Source organism: Mobula birostris, chromosome 5, assembly GCF_030028105.1.
Source record: "Mobula birostris isolate sMobBir1 chromosome 5, sMobBir1.hap1, whole genome shotgun sequence".
NCBI lineage: Eukaryota > Metazoa > Chordata > Chondrichthyes > Myliobatiformes > Myliobatidae > Mobula > Mobula birostris.
The window spans coordinates 116,654,732-116,677,847 of NC_092374.1; the positions used below are offsets into that span (position 1 = coordinate 116,654,732).

Sequence of the window (23,116 nt, forward strand, 5' to 3'; positions counted from 1 at the left end):
CATAGTTGTGCATCTGACAATCCACCCAACTTTAACTTTACATCAAAAGATGTGTTTTAATGCAACTGTAATTTTATTATTGACATTGGCACTCTGTAAAAAAAGCAGATTGGAAAATGGAAATATTTTATCTCAAAGGCTCTCCATCAATAATTGAATGACTCCTGAAGAAGGGTCTCGGCCCAAAACATCTCTTTTCCCTGATGCTGCCTGACCTACTGAGTTCCTCTAGCATTTTGTCTGTGTGTTGCATTGAATACAATGGATCATATCACTGGTTGAGATAAATCATCTCCAACTAAGGTCCAGATCTAAAATCACAGGATACTTCCCCTCAATCCACTTTAACTTGAACTTCAACAAACACTATCACAAAGTGCTACAGAGGCATTGAGATATTGAAGTAAAGAGAATATTTTCATTCACCTTAATTCCAGCAAAGAATGGTTCACTACTCTTGGATGAGCTGTGTATATCTGGAAAGTCCCGCAAGAAAATTGATACACTGCAGTATACCTGTGAATCAGAATGCAATTAATAGAAATCACCGATTTCCTGTAAACATTTTAAAGTGATACTATTTTAGATGCTATCACAAGGCACATTTCCCATCCTGCAGAGAAGAAGTCAGCCTGTATCTTATTGCATTGTAGCATAGGGGAGGCACAGCAGCATAGTGGTTAGCATCGCGCTATAACAGTGTCAACGGCCCAGGTTCAATTCCACCACTGTCAGTAAGGAGTTTAACTCCAGCCCGGCTGTGGAAGGAGGAAAGTTGGGCATGCGTCTAGCAATCCCATCTCATAAAAACCCAGTGCTAAAGGAACAGCAACAGACACTCCAAAGATTGAGTCCCGGGATTGGAAAAAAAGATCTGCTTCACCTGGGCACAACTTGAAAGACTGACCCAGGACTGTGTACTCTGTAGGCAGCCTCTACCTCATTCGGGGTGATTGACTTAAGAAAGTAATTAAGTAAGAAGTTTGTACATTCTCCCCATGACCCTGCTTCCCCCAGTGCCCAGGTTTCCTCCCACATTCTAAAGACTTATGGGTTCGTAGGTCAACGGGTCATATGGGTGCAATCTGGCAGCACGGGGCTCATTGGGCCAGAAGGGCCTGTTAAGGCTGCTGTATCTCTAAATAAAATAATCTGCAACCATTTGGTATCCGCTGGGACTCCCAGATGGCGCAGTCATGCTCAAACTGGGCTATTATCCAAAGATATTTATTCACATTCTGTATGAAACATAGCTGCTATTGCTAAGCTTAGACACCCTGAGGACTGAAAAACCTTGTATGCAAAACATCTGGTACAGCTGATATTTCAATAAAACAACAACCTCATTATAGTATACTGGAAAGAGCATAGTATATCGATGTTAATGCTTTGATCATGAAGCACAGGGAAACTATTCAATAGGTTTGACAGATTGTAGTGAAAATCAATCAGTCATAGTGCCACAGCACTGATTCTCTAAGCCACACATCATTTACATGTGACTATCTAATTTCCGCATTATAGTTTGGTTGAAGGACATCCTCCAATCTATGTGATTCAGCTTTCCAGCTTGATGAGAGAAAATTATTAAACAAATTATGGTAGAGATATTTCATGAAAGGAAACCTTCTGCCATAAACTGCCGCACAGAATATAGAACAGTAAAGCATATGAACAAGTCCATCATCCCATGATGTCTGTGATATCAATCCAAACTAATCCCACCTTGTATGACCAAGCCAATTTTCAATCCAGTCAAGTCTCCACTATGCCTTAATCTAATGTAGATTTCTGAGCAGATGTAAAATCCGCAATTGAAATAAACTGAAAATCAGCCAAAAATATAATCCAAGCCACTTCCTACAAAAATATGTTAAGTATGACAGTAGCAAGTTGTCCTATTCTTTAAATCAGAAGCGTATTGGATATGAATGCACACTACAAAGTGATCTCCTCTGTGCTGGGTAAACCACATGGAGGTTTGTTGGACACTGCAAAACATTTCATTCACTCCTACATGAGATCTCAAGCTTCCTGTATTTGTCACTTTAATTTTTCAACCTATAACCTGTCTGTCTTTGACAACCTACATGGTTCCAATGAAACCCAAGGCACGTTTGAGAAAGAACACTTCATGTGATCTTCTAACTGGCTTCTGTGAATGAAAACTAACAAAATAAAAATGACAGATGTTGAAAATCCCAGTCAAAACAAATGTCTTGTTCTTCAGGCTTACACTGACCTTTACTGAAACAGTACTGGAGCTACTAACAAGCAAGGACAGAACAGGATAACCTTACTGTTGATATCTGATCCCAAGATCTTTCAAAGATACCGGAACAAGATTCAAGAATGACTAACACTGAAAAGGCTAGGGATACTCTGTGAAGAAGGAAACATAAGTTGATAACCCTTTGGAAGAAATGTTTACAGTTTCCTTCTCCACAGATGTGTTTGCAACAACTTCTATCTTTATTTCAAATTTCTAATATCTGCAGTTTTCAGCCTTTTGATTAAAAATGAGCTTGAACACAAATGAATTCTAGACATAGTTGATATAGAAATCATTACCGTGTCCCCCAGCCTTAAAGAAGTACCATCCATCTCCACAAATGAGAACATTTGTCGGGTCGTGTCTCTCTTTAGCTCTTCCTTCATGTGAAGTGAGGAAATCCGGGACCATATCACCACATATCCCACACTGCCATTTATCGCTGGGCTAACATAAGCGCACTTTAGATGGATACTGGTGCCTACTAACTCAGGTGTAATCAGTGGCCTAGTAGGCAAATTAGGAAGCCTGGCTGAAAAAAAAGATGTAAGCATTCTTATTTCTGATGTGGTCACAAATTCCACAATTTATACATACTTGCTCAGTTGCGTATTTAATATTTCAATAATATTTGAGTATTTTTGTATATATATTGATTCATTAAGCATTCCTCTTCATTTAAATAATTAATTGTGAGCTACATGTATAAATACTTCAATTGCAAACATCATCACACAACCATGAGATACACTTGCGCCTCACTAAAAGTTAAGAGAAAGTTACACTTGCATTCTTGGACTCCATGTCTTCCTTTGAATTAAGTTAATATTTTGAAGTTACAGAACATAGCATTTGCAGTGAGGTATTTTTAAAACAAACCCGAGATGACTACCAAACTTTTGAAGCAAAGCAAAACATTTGAACTAAAAAAAACACAGCAAGAAGAACGGCAAGTTAACAAAAAACAGCCAAACACATGCAGAGACAGTCTTGGGAAGGGAAGACACAATCGAGCTTTTTTTAAAGGAAGTCCAAAATTGGAAGAAGTCACAGGTTCATAAAGAGAGTGCTGGATGATAATAATCATTAAAAAAACAGAGATGGCTGTCTACATCAGAAAGATTAATAATTACAGATCAATTACAGTAAGTATATATAATGTATATTGAATAGGTTAAAATAATGCAAAAACAAATATATATTACAAAAAAGTGAGGTAGTGCACTTGGGTTCAATGTCCATTTAGGAATTGTATGGCAGAGGGGAAGAAGCTGTTCCTGAATCACTGAAAGTGATGACGTTTGTACATCCTTCCTGACAGTAACAAAGAGAAGAGGGCATGCCCTGGGTGATGGGGGTCATCATTGTATCATTGAATTGCAGGCAGGAATGAAAGCAAGCATGAACAAAATGTTGTCGTATAAACAGAAACCATTCTAGCCAAACAAATTGTGTTACATTTGTGGCTCACATACAGCAAGTAAATGCAGGTTTAAAGGTGCAACTTGCAGAAAATGCAACAAAGTCAGACACATACAAAGAGCATGTTGGGCAGACAAAAATAAATGGGCTACAGACAGAAGAGAAAAAGATAAAAAGTCAAGTTGCAGTTTCAAAAAGAGCATGTTACTGTTGGAAAATCTGATAATGATGAGAGTGACAAAGGATTGTGTAGCCTTGAGATGTAATATGTGAAAATTAACAACAGACAAGCAATGTGGCTTACACCAGAAGTGAATGGCAAATTAATTAAACTGGAATTAGACACTGGTTTCTGTGTTTCCTGCTCCCTGGATTACAAATATTAAATACTAAAAATAGTTAAAAAAATAGTAAATATTAAAAATTTAAATTATAAATCATAAATAGAAAATAGAAAAAATGGAATGTAAGGTAGTTCAAAAAAAAAACGAGAAGCAGGTCCAGATATTTGGAGGGTACGGCCTAGATCCGGGTCAGGATCCGTTCAGCAGTCTTATCACAATTGGAAAGAAGCTGTTCCCAAATCTGACTGTACAAGTCTTCAAGTTCCTGAGCCTTTTCCCGGAGGGCAGAGGGACGAAAAGTGTGTTGGCTGGGTGGGTCGTGTCCTTGATTGTCCTGGCAGCACTGCTCCGACAGCGTGCGGAGCAAAGTGAGTCCAAGGACGGAAGATTGGTTTGTGTGATGTGCTGCGCCATGTTCACGATCTTCTGCAGCTTCTTTCGGTCTTGGATAGGACAACTTCCATACCAGGTTGTGATTGACCCTAGAAGAATGCTTTCCACGGTGCATCTATAAAAATTAGTGAGGGTTTTAGGGGACAGGCTAAATTTCTTTAGTTTTCTCAGGAAGTAAAGGCGCTGGTGGGCCTTCTTGGCATTGAACTCTGCTTGGTTGGACCAAGTCAGGTCATTTGTGATATTGACCCTGAGGAACTTAGAGCTTTTGACCTGTTCCACTTGCGCACCACCGATGTAAATTGGGTCGTGCGGTCCGCTACTCTTTCTGAAGTCAACAACCAATTCCTTTGTTTTGCTGACGTTGAGGGATAGGTTATTGTCTTCGCACCATGCCACCAGGTTCTTAATTTCCTCTCTGTATTCAAACTCATCATCACCCACGATACAGCCTACAATTGTTGTGTCATCAGCAAACTTATATATTGAGTTTGATGGAAACTTGGCTACACAATCATGGGTGTACAGTGAGTACAGCAGGGGGCTGAGTACACGGCCTTGTGGGGCACCGGTGCTCAGAGTGATTGTAGAGGAGAGCTTGACCCCTATTTTTACAGCCTGGGTCCTGTCTGTGAGGAAGTTGAAGATGCAGCTGCAGATCTGAGTGCTAAGGCCCAGGTTCCGGAGCTTAGGAATCAGTTTATTTGGAATGATGGTATTAAAGGCAGAGCTGTTGTCAATGTAAAGGAGCCTTACGTATGTGTCTTTATTCGCCAGGTGTTCTAAGGAGGAATGTAGGGCATTAAGATCATTGCATGAACTTCAAGTGCGAGACAAAAAGCTGCTTGTAAAAGTAGATGTAAAGACCAAGGCCCAGCTACATGACTGGAAGGCCAAAGAGAAAGGAGACAATGGAGACATGAAAACAGATGATTCGTCAGATGATGTTGTTGATGAGGAAACCAAGAGGACAGATCAGATTGTAAAGATCGCAATAGAAGGATTAATGCAATATCCCAAGATCAAGATGCACAAACTAGAACAAAAAGGAGGGAAGAGATGGAGAGAAAGGATGTGAATGAAAATGTGAATGGTGTGAAAGAGAAGGAATGTGAGAAAGAGGAAGAACAGGATTAAAGTAGAACAAACTTAAATGGGTCAAGGACAATGGGAGTAGACAAACCAAATGCCTTTGTTCTTGCCATGTGCTTGACGGGATGGAGGTTGCCATTTTGTGAAGCTGCTCTTTAATCTCCATTTTGTGAACTGTTTGATGAACTGATTTTTGCTCTGAGATAACTTAATCAGAGCAATTGAACATGGACACAAGGAGTTTTCTGCTATTGATTTGCTAAATCTGGGATCATTCTCAGATAAGCTGTTTATTGTGTACAACAGCAGGTTTGCAGAAATAATTTTGTCAACTCAGCCCAGTGTTTGATTGGTTTGAGCCAAGGTCTAGTAGATCAAAAGAAGTCACCCTAGGCACCAAGTTGTGTAGCCCTTGGCTACATCCAATGGGAATCTGACAGAGTTCAGTCGGATTACCTTGAGCTAACAAGATTGAAGCACAACTTTTGAACCAATAAGAAGTGTTTAAAAGTAGGGAACAAAGGGAAAGGAGCGAGGACTCCTGAGCCTAGCTATTGCAAAGAAGATTCCCCCATGCCAGAGGCTGGGAGAAGGAGGATCATTTGCCCATATAGGAGATCCTCTATGTCAGTGTTATAAACTATAGAGGTGCTCTGAGTGAATATTGGTGCAGAGAGAACAATAGAAATCATGTTTTAAGCTGTTGGCCTGGGGTCAACATACTTACATTGATGTTTATACAGAGGCAATAAAAAGTGAGCTTTGATTAATTAAGTGAACATAGAACATAGACATCTACAGCACATTACAGGCCCTTCAGCCCATAATGTTATGTCGACCATGAAGCTACTCTAGAAACTGCCTAGAGTTACCCTACCGCACAACCCTCTATTTTTTAAAGCCCCATGTAGAGCAAGAGTCTCTTGCTCTGTGTTGCATAGTGAATAGACTAACCTAGATCTATTGATGAATAGTTAACAATCTGGAACAGCTTTTGCTAATATAAAAGCCAAAACTGCTGTAAAAATATGACTGTTCTATCCTTTCCTCTTAAGACTGGATCTTTTTAAATAAAGAAATCACTGATAATGAGCACACCTTTCCCACAAATTCACAAGCACCATGTCAAGAGTTTATACTACACATATCTTAAAGGATGTGGTAAGACAGGATACGCAGTTAATGAATGAAAGAGCAATAACACACAGCTTCAAAAGCAAAGAGCAAAGCTCGTGTGGCAGAAGGGAAGGTCACACCAACTACGCTTTTGATTAAATGGTTTAAGGAAGAAGACTTATGAATTTGAATATGAATTTGTTTTTATTGTCTAATAACATAGAGGAGTCAAACATCAACTTGGGAAAGACTTTACACAGTGTTAGGAGCAATTTACACGCAACACAGAACAGCATAAGTACGTGTAGATCAACAATGACATTGTCTGGAGGCTGACTGATTGCTTTCCAGGAAAGAAGCAAAGTAAATGTAGTGGCATGCATGAGCTTGGATCATTGATTTTGTTTTTTAAAATGTTGCTTACTCTGGAATCTATAAATACTATTTTTTTATATTAAAGCCTTCCTTACATCTTTTATTGATGATCTGGTCATAGCGGAGATATACTTCTGGTGCAAGATATTCCAAGGAAAATATGCCAGACATCACCAGAATGCCCTAATCGTGATCACCACCAAGAGAGGAGATTACAATATACTTTGCCACTTGGATGAAGGACTAAGTGTACTACAACCAAATTGATGACACAAAGAGGGGCAGATTAATAAAGTGCAAGGCAACAAAGAGCCTGCAAAGGAATACTGATAGCCTAAGGAGTATACTGAGGAGACAATATCAGGTTATCCATTTTGAAAAGAATAACTTAAAAAAAGGAATAATTATTGAAATAAACCGAGTTTACTCAAACTACTGTGAAACAAGGAATCTGGGAATCCTGCTGATGAAAATGAGGGTTGGAATGCTTGTACCACAAGTAATTAGAAAGGCTAATGGAATGCTGGCCTTTACTGCTAGGGTTATGATGCATAAAAGAAGGGAAGATTTGCAGTGACTTTACTGTCCACATATGTAGAACACTCTCATGCTGCACCATCATTGTGCATCAACTAATTCAGTTGCAGTGATTAAAAAAATATTGCTTGTCATGCTGGAGATCCCTGGTGAGTTCACATATGCTGTGTTTCATCATAACCACGATGAGAACTCATACACATCCACAGAGAACATCTGGTGACCGACTATGTCAGTATCAGCATAGAGTTTCACAGGGCGCCCAACAGCTGGCAACTGAACTCATTGGCAATTTATGATATTTTTATAAACAACAATGGGGTAACCCATAAAATTGCTTTAATGTCCCAGAAACAGTGTAAAGCAAGTTCCTTCACAGTCACTGGGTTAAAATCCTGACTCTCCTTCTCAAACAGCATTGTGAGTGTACCCTCATCTCAGAGACAAGGGATCGCCACCATCTTCTAAAGGTCAAATAGGGATGGGTAATTAAATGGTGGCTCAGCCTGTTAAGACCATATCCCTTGAATGAATTAAATAAAAATACTACCTGTAGCCTATCTGTTCTTAATCATCTTGCAGATAAAAAATACTACTTCCAGTTCTATGCAAGAACATTATATCCAGCCTTTTGTGTGTTCCATATGCAGCACTTTGCCATATTTATTGCTCATACCTCAAAGGCAAATAGCGTGTCTTATTTTGACATGTTTACAATAGCCGACAATAAATACCAAGGTAGCTTTTAATTTTATTAGTAGCACAAAGAAGGTATAAAATTATTGGACTGAGACTGTTTTCTCTACAGCATGTATCATAGTCATCCTTGCTGCCTGACGCTGATGAGAATTGTGCAATTACCATATCAAAGACTCTGGACTGCCCAAGAAGAAATGAGAAGGGATCAATTTATTAAGGATCACCTGGGATATTACTCATGAATGTTGTCAAGTCTTTTTTTTGGCTGTGTGGCAGAAGCCTGATTGAAAGGATTTCAACTAAAACATTCAAGAAAGACAGGCATGAATTTGAGGGCAGCAGCATGTTCCAGAACTTAGCCTTTGACTATTTATCAGACCTTCTGGGTGAACATTTGGCCAGTCTCTCTCACGTTATCATGTGTGAACCAGACACTCTTCAAAGCAGCAGCCAGTTCCTAATTCGTTTCATGTCCTGTGGCTTTGTGTTTGTTGCTGATTAAGCAATCCATTGATTCAAAGATTTGGGCCCTTGTTTTCGATTCTTTTCCTGGCCTTGTCACTCCTCCAACCCTACAACTTCATGACCTTGTTGGCTATGGCAGATTGGAAATATGGAAGAAAATGCTGAAGTCAAAAAGGTTAAAGATAGTGGAAACAGGCAGATCTATTGTCTTTGTTCTTGCCATGCGCTTGAAGATGGAGGTTGCCATTTTGTGAAACGTGTTTAAGTTCTCCATTCTGTAAGCTGAAGTTGCTTGGCATCACCAGTGCCAGCCTATCCACCATCAAGGACATATGTACAGAAAGGGGGCTAGAAAAAGGCCAGCAACATCATGAAAGATCCCATTCACCCTGCTCATGGACTGTTTGACCCACTTGCATCAGGAAGGAAACTACATAGCATCCATGCCGGAACCACCAGAAACAATTACTCTCCCCAAGCAGAAAGGCTGAGCAACACCTCCACCCTACCATTGCTACTTTATCATCTCCGGTCAGAGTCACCTTATGTACATACATTCCTGTGCCGAGCATTGCCTTACGGACATATAATCAATCTAATTTTAGTATATCTTAAGTATTTATATTTATATATTATGATGTTTTTTTTGTACTACAGAGTATCAATTATTTTGTACTCCTTTATATTTGTGCAATTGAAATGACATTAAACAATTTTGAATCCTGAAGTTTTACTGTTTTCAGATTTGATCAACAAGTGAAATTGGCATTAACGTGACCTCTAATGAGAACAATAGCTTGTGTTAGCAGGGTATAAGTTCACCTACAGTAAATACTGCAAACTCTAAACAGGCCAGGCAGCATCTGTAGAGCAAGAAATGGACTGGTGAGTCAAATTGATGAACTTTCATCAGAATAAAGCAAAGATAGAAATTAAGTTGCAGAGGAGGGACAGGTTTGTAGGGTGAAGGGAACAAGGGGGATATTTGTGATGATCTGGGGCTGAAGAGAGACAAAAAAAATGACAAAAATAGTGGCAGAGCCAGTGAGGGAGGTTTGTGAAGGTTCATTGAAGACAGTCTTCCATCTTCTAAATTCCCAATCCTCAATCTGGCCCCTTGCCTTCACCAGCATTATTCATTGTCAACTGCTGATGTAAAATGGACTGTCTCAATTTTTCCACTCCACTTACTTATTCCAAACATTTCCTGTCTGAACATGCTAAACTCTCAAATCAGTCCCAACATTGTCAACATCCCTGTAGGTAAATGTGGTGTTTTTACTATTTAGCAAACTGATATCGGCCTTACAAAGGCTGATTATGATCTCTCTGACACCATCTCATACTTCCATCTAGACCATGATACCGCCACTGTCAGACTGTCATCAATTTTCTGGAAATCTTCCCTGCACAGGCCCCAGCTGTGCACTCCCCAAATCTACACTGCCTATTTCTATCAACTCCTTAAATAACACAAGCAAACTGTCCTGAAAAATTCAAGGCAAATTACCTGTTCAGAGTTGACACCCTTTAATTTTAGAACAAATGTAAGGTTTTAAGCACAGGGAATAGAACGAATATGTACATAAAAGCTCTGAAATGTCTGTAACCATCCAATTGTGACCCAACCTTATGCTTAAAGAGGCAAAACAACAGTGATCAGTGTCTACTACATGTATATTCACTACTAGTAGTGATGTAAGGTTCGCAAGAGAATGAGTATGAGGACACATCTTACAAGTGACCATACCTCCTTAAAAGGTAAATGAGCCTAATTTATGCTGAATTTAAAGAGTGTTAAAAATCTCACTCTTGAGAAAGTTGGCAGAGTATTTATTTAACTCAGAAACAAACTCAACTATTTTTTCAGTTTAATTTTGATTCCCCTTGCAATGAGATGATTCACTTAATGATAATATTGGTTGACATGGACCTTTTTTTAAAAAAAACAAAAAAATTGATTCCACAAGTTGCAAGCATAAGGTCTGAACTTTAAAGAAACCTTGAAAAATTTGAGATTCATGATTGTTTAATGTCATTTTCTGTACACATGACATGGACAATGAAATATTTGTTTTCCAGTTCCTATGCATCACCACAAGATAAAGAACACAATAATAAAAAGACACGATAAATATAATGAATCATCTTCTCGGGCTTCCAGCTGGGTACAGGTATCAATTTTAACTGACATTTCGATGACAAATTCTACCATCTTCATTAGGAATGATGCACAGTGATCCTGGCATGGATGCTACATAGCCTCCACCTTGAGGGGAATGGGACAAACAGTCCACAAGTAAGGTAACTTCTCATCTGTTTTTCCAGTGCTGATGAAGGGCATTGGCCCGAAATGTCAACTGTTTACTCTTTTTCATAGGTGCTGCCTGGCCTGCTGAGTTCCTCCAGCATTTTGGGTGTGTTGCATGAGTCGTATTCTTCGTGATGCTACTGGATCTTTTCCAGAACCTTTCTGTGTATATGTCCTTGATGGCTGGTAGGCTGGTGCCAGTGATGTTGGGCAGTTTTGATTACCCATTGTAAAGCCTTTCTGTCTAGGTTAATTAATCAGCTCTTGTAATCCATCTGGTTTACTTAATATTCTGAAGGAGTTGTTAATGAACAACAATTCTAAGGGTTTGTCTTAAAATGTTAAAGCTTAATTTTATTTATGACACATAGATGTCACTAACATGGGCAGAACTATTGCTTATTTTAAATTTCCTTGGCTAATATAGCAGTGACACAAATTCCTAAACTTCAGCAGTGCAATGTGAGGGTTGCCCCACTGTCCAATTATGAAGGAAGTTCGTCTTTCTGCAACTAATGTAGTAAAAACTGACCATTGCCAAGTCCAAATATAAGTGAAGATAACTTTTAAGAATATGCTGAAATTGTGTATTTACTATTTCAGTAATATTTGAGTAATATTCTAAATATATTATTTGATTAAGCATTCTTTGTTGCTTACACAATTCATTATGGGTTATATATAAAACTGCATGAATAGCATACGTCATCAGGCCACCACATCATATGTGCACATTTCGCTAAAGTAAAAATGAAACTAAGCACAAGCATTCCAGACTTCACGCGTTTTTCTTTCGATTAGTTGTATGTTTTGGAGCTACAAAACATAACATTGATGACAATGAAGTTTTAAACAAACTCAAGAAGACTACATACCTGTTGAAGTGCAAAGAGACATTTGAGTTAAAAAAAAAGGCACACTGAGAAATCATCGAGTATAAAACAGCGCAGCATGTGCTTCTTCGAGAAGGGACAGATTTGGTCGAGATTTTTAACAAGCAGAAAATGGACAAATTCACAGGTCCATAATCAGTGAGTTAATAATCTTAAATCCTAACAGGGAATAATAATCCTAAATTTAAAAAAAAGCAGAAATAGCTGGCTACATTTGAAAGATAGACGCACTCAATTGCACAAGAGATAACCGGATTTTTTTTTACCGAGCGAATTGAGTAGCATTTTAAAGTAAATCAAATAGCCAATGAAAAGCGAGTGCCAACTTTGCTGAGTGCATTGGTGGAAAGGCATACATTTGGCTTAGAAGTTTAACTGCTTCAACCAATTTCCCCCGGGATTAATAAAGTATGACTATGACTATGACTAAACCAGCTGAAATCAGCTTTGCAGATATCATTAAAGTAATGCAGGAAGATTTAGAACCAATACCATTCTTGATTGCAGTATGCTCTTGATTTCATAAGTGGAATCAAAAGGAAGTGGAATCCATTTCAGCATACATGGCTGAACTGAAGAGATTGCCTAAGCTTTGCCAGTTTAGTGATGGCCTTAATGATCCACTAAGAGATTGTTTATTTGTGGAATCTTACAAGAATGCATTCAAAAACAACTCCTAACTGAAGAACATCTCATATTTAAAAGAACAGTGGAAATCGCCATATCACTGGAAACAGCGGCTAGAGATACAAGTGAGCTGCAGTATTATAGCGATTTTTAGGTCCAGCACATTTAGCAGATAACTTCAGCCGTCAGTGTTCAGATCTGAATTGTGGATTTGATTTCAATGCAGCTCTGAACAATAGGTTCACATACCAGACAGACCAGGAAATAGGCACTTCGCTGATGGTCTGCATATGCATGAGTCCAATTAACACTCCATTGCATGGATGCAACAATGATTAACAATTGTTTTGGGTGTGATGGTGGGAGGATGGTAAATATGGATTTGTTCGATGTTCTGAATTTTCTTTGATCTTTAGCATATAAAATATCTCTAGTGCTGAGCATAGGCAAATCTTTCAACCAAAAGCACCTTCATATGATGCCTGCAACACACATAAAAGTTGCTGGTGAACGCAGCAGGCCAGGCAGCATCTCTAGGAAGAGGTGCAGTCGACGTTTCAGGCCGAGACCCTTCGTCAGGATTCATATGATGCCTGATGTATTTTGTTTGTCAAATAAAAAAGTTGCTTCATATCTACCAGTACTTTTCTCCAGTGATTTCATTCATGCAACAACAGTTGTCAGGAAAGAAATTAGGCATGAACAAAATTGAGATGTCTGAACGAAACCTGGCCGGGCCTTACATTGCCTGGGACATGGGCCAATGAAGGTTTGAAGTTGAAACTTGCAGTAAATGCAATGAAATAGGGCATATACAAAGAGCATGCTGAACCGAAAAAAGTAGACAACACAAGGTAAAAAAATAGATAATAAGGCAAGTTACAGTTTCAAAAAGAGCACCAATCTGCATGATGTTGAAGAAAAATCTGATAGTGATAATAGTGACTCAGATTAGGTAGCCTTGAGATTTACCATGTGAAAACTAACAATAGACAAGCAATATGGCTTATACTGGAAGTGAACAGCAAATTAATTCAAATAGAATTAGACACAGGCTCATCTGTTTCAGTCATTCCACAAAACGTGTTTGAATGGCATTTCAAAGATGCTGAAATGAAGCCTGCAGATATCCAACTAAGAACTTATACTGGAGAAAAGATAACCCCTGTGGGAATGACATTTGTAGTAGTGAAATACAACAACCAACAAGCTACATCGGGCTTTTATGTGATAAAAATAAGAGGGCCAGCATTGTGGGGTTGTGAGTGGCTGAGACAACTACAACTTGATTGGAGATTCATCCACCATTTGCTTGCCACATCCCCTGCAATAGAGTCAAGTGAAAGTGAATTAAGAAAGGTACCGGATGATGCCACAGCAGTGCACAAGGATGGTATTGGAAAACTCAACCAGCAAGGGTAAAATAGTGTTAAATGAAAATGCCACACCCAAATTTTAGAAAGCCCATCCGTTTCCTTATGCCATCCATGATAGAGTAGCTGAAGGAATTCTTTCCAAGGTTGAGTGAAGCCCATGGGCAATGGCAGTGGTCCTAGTAGCCAATAAAGATGGGTCTGTCAGGATCTGTGGTGATTTTAAGGTCACCATCACTTATTATTGAAAGAAGATCAGTAACATCTGCCCAGGAAGGAGGATATCTTTGAAAAGCCTTTATGAAGGGAAACAGTTCAACAAGGCAGAATGAGCTGAGGCCTACCTACAGATGGAGATGAAAAAAAGAGACCGAAGTGTTTCTTAACACAAACACTCACAAAGGCTTGATCGCTGTAATCAGGCTATTTTTGGGGTAGCACCTGCGCATGTACTCTGGCAGAAAGCGATGGACCAGGTGCTTCAAGGTTGCCCAGGCAGAGTGTTAACTAAATAACATCATTGTGAATTCTTTAACTCAAGCATCACTTACTGTTGTCACATTAATGATGCAAAAAGGATTACACAAACGTGCTGAGAAAACTCACGCAGTGGTGAATGCCCGAAGACCAAAGGAGATGTCACATATGTGGTCTTTTTTAGGATTTGTCAATTACTAATGCAGATTTCTGCCAAACCTGGCTACTGCACTTCAATACTTGACCTCATTACCACAGGTCAGGAAGAAATGACAATGAACAGTGTGATATGGCTTTCAAAAATGTAAAGGAAACGGTGACTTTCAGATACTGCAACATCATCATCCAGTGAAGTTTGCCTGTGATGCCTCGCCATATGGTATAGGTGCAGTTATGTCACATGGAATTAGTGCTGGAAGTGAATGCCCCAAATAGCCTTTCCATCACGTTCCCTTACGAACGCAGGGAAAAAACAATACTCACATATTGGCAGAGAGGGCTTGAGTCTGGTTTGGGGTGCAAAATGTTTCTATCAGTACTTGTACGGGAGAGAGTTTACCCTCAGTACTGACCATCAACCACCGGTGTCCATTTTCAATCCACAGAAGGGTGTTCTTTTGGAGTTACAAAACATAACACCTATAAATCCTCAGGGCCCCACATCTTTCATGCATCATGCATATTAAGGAAATCCACTATTGCAACAGGTGATGGCAATAGGTAACACAAAATGCACTAATATGTTTGTGATCTCCTGATAGGCTGTTTTTTGTGTGCAAGGTACTGTCAATAGTATAGTTCAAGACAATGCTCCTCAAAATAATTATTCCAAATTTTATTTAAGGTGACAACTCGAAGTAAAAATTCCCAATGACAAAAAAAATTCTGCCATGCCCATCCAAAGCAAAATCGGATCACTCAATTAGTGAAGCAGAAGTTCATGCTAAAACTTGGCTCCGAGTTAAACACTATTTGTATCATCTCCTTTCTTTTCACGTCTTTCCTACCTTTCTTCTCTTCATCCTACTATTAATTTCTCACTTTCTTTCTCCCTTTTCTTTTTCAACAATTCCCTTCTTTAATTTAGTCACCATTCTGTCCTCTAACGTTGCTTAAACTTGCTCAAAAATAAGATCAGAAAATGCTAGAAATACTTAGCATGTCAATCAGTAGCTGTGCAGAAATGAACTGCGTTAATAGTTCTCTAACTGAATATACATTCCCAACTGCCACGCAGAGATTTGAACTACTGCCTCAGAATCATTGGTGGAGACTCCTGTATTAATAGCCTTGTAATGCAGCTGTTGTACTTCCCTACCTTGTTAATGCTAAATGAAAAATTATAATTAAGAAGCTTTCTGTTCTACACAATTAAGTTGTTTACTGAATTCACATTACTGAAATGCCCCTAACTTAACACAAATTGCACTTTGTACCATTATTTACAAATGATTTTCTAATACAAAGAATACAGATATCTTGTACCCTGATCATGGCAGTGTAGACCTAAAATGTAACTGTTACCCTGTGTATGCCTTTAACCTATTGCTATCCAGATCTAAAACATTTCAAATTGCTGGATTTTGTTGAAAATGCATGGTAGCTTTAAAAGAGCAAAAAGAATTTCTGAGCTTTCATCTTTAAAATGAGAACCTGTAATTTACAATTTACAATCAGCAATTTCCCTCAACAACCACTAAAGTATGAATGATCTCATCCTTTGTTTATGAGCAGAAATTAGACTATCTAGCTTTAAAAGGCCACTTTAGCTTTGAAAGAACAAAATAATGAATGTGAATTACATATTACAACGTTCTTTCCCAGCACACTGCAAAACTTATGTTTCAAGAAAATACCTGTGAGAGATCCCAAAACTGAACAAACCTGAAAATTCAGAGTGAACATAAAAGGTTATTGTATGGTCATGAAATTCTGTAAATTTTATAAAAGTTTTCATTACCTCGACAAATCCCATTTATTTCCACTTCTCCAGGAGCACAGGGTGCTGACTTTGTTTCTGCAAAGACTATTTTAAATGGAAAGAAAAGTGAACTAATTAGGATGAATAACTGTCAAGGAGACAAATTGCATCCAGAATCATTTAAGTTTCAAAGCAGTAGAACTTGTTTGAAGAACAAGGGTACAATTTTTTGTTAGCGATTTATGTTCTTCATGGTCATGTACAATTAATCCAAAGGTTACTCAGATCATTTATTATAGCAGAATAACAAGAATTCAGCCTAAGACACGTGCAATTAAATTTTGAGTTTTTTTTCCCAAAGATTTCTCCAGTCCTTTGTATTTTCTTTTCTACAAATGGAAGTCATTTGCAGGTACAATATACAGCAGAAATAAAAATAAAAGCTTCTATCTCCAAGGCAGTTGGGAAAATGGACACCAAGATAGTATTTTTATGTAGCATTTTACCAAATAATTAGAACATTTTAATTAAATTCAATACATTGTTCTTTACAAATGAAGGTTGTTACCCTTTTACTTCCTACATGTTGGATCGAACATTATTCATCATATTGTCTGATCGCTCTCCTTGGACTAGTGTATGCTCCAGCTTTACTTTGGCTAGCCCCTTCAGCCTGAACTTTAATAACTATGAATAACCCTACTGATGGTAGCAATTATTAGTCAGTGAATATTTCTCAAACTATAGAATTGTACAGCACAAAAGTGGCCAAGTAACCCAATGGCTTTCTTCAGAACCTTTTCTAGGATGTACAGTGTCATGAAAAATTATTCAGTCCCCATCTCTCTGTTCACATAAATGATTATTACAACCATGGATTTTAATTAATTTCACTGAAAGTTTTTATTTGTCAATCACATGCTGCCTTTTACCACAGTAGAGCCCAAAAAAGGGAAAATTGTAAAGCAATGAAAAAAATTCAAAAACTGGAATATCAGCAGTTCCAAAGTATTTATCCCCTTTGCTCAGTACTTAGTGGGACCACCTCTTGAAGCTATTACAGCCAGCAGTCTTTTTGGATAAGTCTCTATTAGCTTTGTACAATGTGATGGAGCAAGATTTGCCCGTTTCTCTTTATAAAATTGCTCAAAATGTGCCAGGTTAGTTGGGGAGCGACAGTGGACAGTAATCTTGAGATCTTGTCGGAGATGTTCAATCGGGTTAAGGTCAGGACTCTGACTGGGCCACTCAAGGACATCAATTTTCTTCAACTGAAACCACTCCATGGTTGCTCTGGCAGTGTGCTTTGGATCATTGCCCTGCTGAAGGATGAACTTCCTCCCTAGTTTAAGCTTTCTGGCAGAGGCTGGCAGGTTTTTAATGCCACATCCCTCTCTATTTAACAGCACTCATCTTCCCATCAATCCTGACCAGATTTCTGGACTCTGCTGCTGAGAAGCATCTCCATAGCATGATGCTACCTCCACCATACTTTACAGTAGGGATGGTGTTACCTGGCTGATGCACAGTATTAGATTTATGCCACATGTACCTCAAAAATTGCATATCCTTGCCTGTAAAATCTTTACAAAGCATCACTAAGAAGATACTGCAAAGATGAGGAATAAAGTCTTGTGGTCAGATAAAGTGGAAATTTTTGGCTGCAACACTAAGCGGTACATGTGGCAAACATGCAGACTCCAGAAAAGCAGCACCTTAGGTCACTGGAACTGTGCAATAGCAGCACTAACTACCAAATCATTATGTTAGTACCATGCAATATTTTCACAAGATCAGAAATATTGAGTCAACATCAAGTAAACCTTCTAATTTTACAACTGAAACTTGCCAACTCCAAGCTCAACAAAAAGATACACCACCAGATACGTTTGCACTACTTGGAAATCAACTATTTCTTGCATTGGCAGGGGTGAGTTTAACCAGTGAGAGAAGTACCAGCAAAGAAAGGCTGGATACTTTGCATTCAGAAAGATGGAAAACTCATCTGCTGAGAGCTTTTAAGCGCACACTGAGACTTAAATTAGATTCTTTGTGTAGTCATGCCTTCTGCTGGGTATTTGTGTAAGGCCCTTATTACCACTGACTCCACCAGCACCCTCATTCTTGGGAACACATCCCAACTACGAAATAAGGTGTCAGTCTGTTCCGGCAGCACTACTTACTCCAAATGCTTCAACTTTAATCAGTTCAACAGATTGGTTACCTCCAGAGTTTAAATCTAAATTAATCTCCCCAATTTATATCAGCCTCAGGCACCAATTTCAACTATACATTACTAATTAGCTTAACACTAATACTGAATTACTGTGATATAACTTAACTGCTTTGTAACATTTGTTGCTTATTATTTCACTCAATTAATTGCCTTCATCCAACAGGGCTGTGGATATTTTACATTCACCAAGACAGAAGATCATTCATTCAGTACTTTGTGCACCTCAGAGTAAATAGTTCAGTTTATATTGGTATACTGCTGAACAGATAACATGAGATAGCTTTGATATGCCAAAATGAAACTTAGATAATTTGTTGCTATAAAGTGACTGTCTTGTCTCCCTTTCCCTTCACCAATTACACCTCAGACTTCAACTACTGCACAGAGTCTTGTCATCTTCAGAAGTTTTCGGATGACTCTGCCATAGTTGGATGCATCAGCAAGGGAGATGAGGTTGAGTACAGGGCTACGGTAGGAAACTTTGTCACATGGTGTGAGCAGAATTACCTGCAGCTTAATATGAAAAAGACTAAGGAGCTGGTGGTAGACCTGAGGAGAGCTAAGGTACCGGTGACCCCTGTTTCCATCCAGGGGGTCAGTGTGGACATGGTGGAGGATTACAAATACCTGGGTATACGAATTGACAGTAAACTGGACTGGTTAAAGAACACTGAAGCTGCCTACAAGAAGGGTCAGAGCCGTCTCTATTTCCTGAGGAGACTGAGGTCCTTTAACATCTGCCCGAAAATGCTGAGGATGTTCTACGAGTCTGTGGTGGCCAGTGCTATCATGTTTGCTGTTGTGTGCTGGGGCAGCAGGCTGAGGGTAACAGACACCAACAGAATCAACAAACTCATTCCTAAGGCCAGTGATGTTGTGGGGATGGAACTGGACTCTCTCACGGTGGTGTCTGAAAAGAGGATGCTGTCTAAGTTGCATGCCATCTTGGTCAATGTCTCCCATCCACTACATAATGTACTGGATGGGCACAGGAGTACATTCAGCCAGAGACTCATTCCACTGAGATGCAACACAGAGCGTCATAGGAAGTCATTCCTGCCTGTGGCCATCAAACTTTACAACCCCTCCCTTGGAGGGTCAGACACTCTGAGCCAATAGGCTGGTCCTGGACTTATTTCATAATTTACTGTCATAATTTACATATTACTATTTATGGTTCTATTACTATTTATTATTTATGGTGCAACTGTAACAAAAACCAATTTCCCCCGGGATCAATAAAGTATGACTATGACTATGACTACGACTATGACTATGACTATAAGTGGTATGCCCTTGATTTGATGTTAAATTAAAGAAGACAAAGTTTGAGCCAGCAGCTTAAGTTAATACCATCTAGTGCAAGTTCCCAGCCTATAGACCCCTACCATTAAGCAAGGGGCCTGTAGACCCCAAGTTTTGAATCCCTGATCTAGTGAATGCAGTCTGTCTTGATGAATTTACTTAACTAAATACCGAACATAATATTCTTACACACTTTCAACAAAAGTATGCTTTGTGAAACAAATCTTTGGTTTACTTACAGAACGTTGCTTTATAAGTTAGTTAGCTGTTCATTGAATGGTATCCCTTTAACAACATTGGCATTCTAATAAGTGAAGTCCTCAAACATGGAATTTTCCATTCTAGTATGATATTTATCTGATCTTTATTTCGGTAATTTATCTGCTAACCTTCAGTTGCACAGTAACCCATGCATCCCTGAGTAGGTTGAAGGTAATAGATAAAGAAGGCTCCACAGTTCCTTAGAGAGACAGGGATCCGAAATAAGCAACAGTCTTGGGTGCTGCCTGAGAACTGCCATGTAGCGCAGGCCGTTAATTTCTTTATCTCACCACGGCGAGGCAACGAGTTGGACCCATCAAGGGAAAGCCAAACAGGAGCTTGTGTGCCACACTTATTCATCTGAGAAGAAACATCATTAGAAAGGTCATATGAATGAATAGTCCATAAAATCCTTTATAAGTAGTTCTGTTTCATTTAGAGTCACAGCATATTAACAGGCTGTTCAGGTCCAGCGAGCCCATACTGCCCAGTTATACCCATGTGACGATTAACCCACCAATCCGTACGTGCTCGGAAACCGAAGCACCTGGAGGAAACCCACGTGGTCATGGGAAAAATGTACAAACAGTGGTGGGCAGTGGTGAGAATCGAACCCCAGTTGCTGGGGTTCATGCTGACAGCTACACTACTGTGCCATCCCTTATAAATTCTGTTAATTTACATGTTTAGAGTTTAACTGACTCAAAGAGACTAGATTGCTCATAGCTCTGGCACTCAGTTCGTTTCATTAAGTTGAGTTGCATTTAAAACATACGAATGTTGCATATATTACTAACTTCTATACAGTTTGTTGGAATTTCTGCTGGCTTGTCTCGAATCATGAAGCGATACCATCCTGGTGTCAGTGAATGATCACATATGAGGTCTTGGATTGCAAACTGCTGGAGCTGAATAGAATCGAAGTGAATGCTTCGGGAAGGATTCCGGAGAACTTGATGTCCTCCCGGGTAGCATTCTGGGGCTACAGGAAACAAAAGTTACAATTAATTAAGAGGACGACTGATTCTCAACCGTACCTTTAGTTTGCAAAACCTTGTTACTATGTTTAAAAGCTCAAGTGAAATTAGTAATTACTGATTTAATTCAATAAGAATACAAGATAGTGCAACATAAGAAGTATACTCAATAAACATTCCATTAGTAACCAATGTTGAAAATTTCAGCTAATATTTTCAGTTAAAGCCCTCCCCACCATTGAGCACATCTACACAGAGCGCGGTCGCAAAAAAACAAAATCCATCATCAATGACCCCCACCACCCGGGACACGCTCTCTTCTCGTTGCTGCCATCAGGATGAAGGTACAGGAGTATCAGGACTCACACCATCAGGTTCAGGAACAGCTATTACACCTCAACCATCAGGCTCTTTCTTGAACCAGAGGGGATAACTTCACTCAACTTCATTGCACCATCACTGAACAGTTCCTATAACCACTTTCAAGGGACTCTTCATCTCATGTTCTCAATATTTATTGCTGATCTATTCATTATTTTTTTTTCCTTTTGTAGTTGCACATTCTGTTGTCTTTTAAACATTGGCTGTTTGTCCATCTTGTTGGCTGCAGTTTTTAATTGATTCTATTGTGTTTCTTGGATTTACTGTATATACCCACAAGAAAATGAATCTCAGGGTTGTATACGATGTCATATATCAGGGGTTCCCAACCTTCTTTGCAGCGCGGACCGGCCGACCGGGGGGGGGGGGGGGAATGGTTGCCAACGGACAAGAGTACAGTAGCAGTCAAATACGTTGTGTTTACCCCGAAAAGACTACAGTGACCATGAAGCCTTGCGCGGGCACCAGTGCGCATGCGTGACTTGCGTATGCGTGCATGGGCCGTTTTTTGCTACAAATCGTTTTTGGCGATTCTGTTCGGGAGGGGGGGCGCTGTTAATCACAACTGGAATATCGGTGATAAGTGGCTAATACACTCAATTTCGTTTCTAAAAGAGTTTATCTAACGAATTTAATATTTAACACACAGCGCATATTTTCCTCGCATGAATATAGTGATAAGTCAATTATCAGGGGAGGACAGGGGGGCTTGAAATATGTGTTGAATGAACTTCCAGTAGAAGTGGTGGAAGCAGGTTCGATATTATTATTTAAAGTTAAATTGGATAGGAATATAGACAGGAAAGGAATGGGGGGTTATGGGGTGAGTGCAGGTCAGTGGGACTTGGTGAGAGTAGCATTCAGCATGGACTAGAAGGGCAGAGATAGCCTGTTTCCTTGCTGTAATTGTTATATGGTTATGTAAGTAAGTCAATAGCATCATACCATTTTAAGTAACGTTTGGATATTAAACACACAGCGCATATTTTCCCCGTATGAACATATAAAATCATTGCAACACACCAATATCGCTGAATCAGTGGGAGCCCTGGGCTTGTTTTCCTGCAACAAGACGGTCCCATCGAGGGGTGATGGGAGACAGCGATACTCGAATGGGTTCCTTATGTCCAGTCTATTCCGCAATTTAGTTTTTGTTACATTCATCGCAGAGATAAGTTGGAAATGGAAGCAATGTTTTCAGTGCTTCCGTGGCTATCTCAGGATATTCGCCCTTCACTTTGATCCAGAATGCCGGCAGAGATGTTATGGCAAACATAGTTTTCAGCCCGCCGTCATTTGCAAACTTGAGGAGTTGATCTCCTTCCTGCGCTGACATGGACGACGTGCGGGTAATGACCTCGCGTGCGTTCAAGCTCAACAGTGCGCGTGACAGGGAATGAGGAAAGGTGCAGCTGACTCATTTTACCAAGTCATATCGTTTCCTCGCGGCCCGGTAGCGCTTGCCTTGCAGCCTGGTACCGGTCCGCGGCCCGGTGGTTGGGGACCGCTGTCGTATATGAACTTTGGTAATAAACTTACTTTGAACTTAAAAGTGATATATAACAGCTCTATGGTATTTTGAATTTTCCTCCTGCAAATCCTCCTTGGATATTACCCCATGACCACGGATATAATGATG

General features: G+C 39.4%; 1 protein-coding gene across 4 annotated transcripts in view; it reads right to left on the reverse strand.

Annotated features, from left to right (window-relative positions):
* The window catches only part of LOC140197950 (von Willebrand factor D and EGF domain-containing protein), a 332,457-nt gene that overhangs the window by 255,021 nt on the left and 54,320 nt on the right, over window positions 1–23,116 (reverse strand). For all 4 annotated transcript variants that reach the window (XM_072258606.1, XM_072258607.1, XM_072258608.1 and 1 more), the window contains 5 exons: window positions 20,917–21,101; window positions 20,248–20,479; window positions 16,357–16,422; window positions 2,572–2,804; window positions 427–516 (listed from right to left, as the gene is read on the reverse strand). In XM_072258606.1, coding sequence (XP_072114707.1) covers window positions 427–516; window positions 2,572–2,804; window positions 16,357–16,422; window positions 20,248–20,479; window positions 20,917–21,101 — 806 coding nt within the window. The remainder of the gene's footprint in view (window positions 1–426; window positions 517–2,571; window positions 2,805–16,356; window positions 16,423–20,247; window positions 20,480–20,916; window positions 21,102–23,116) is intronic.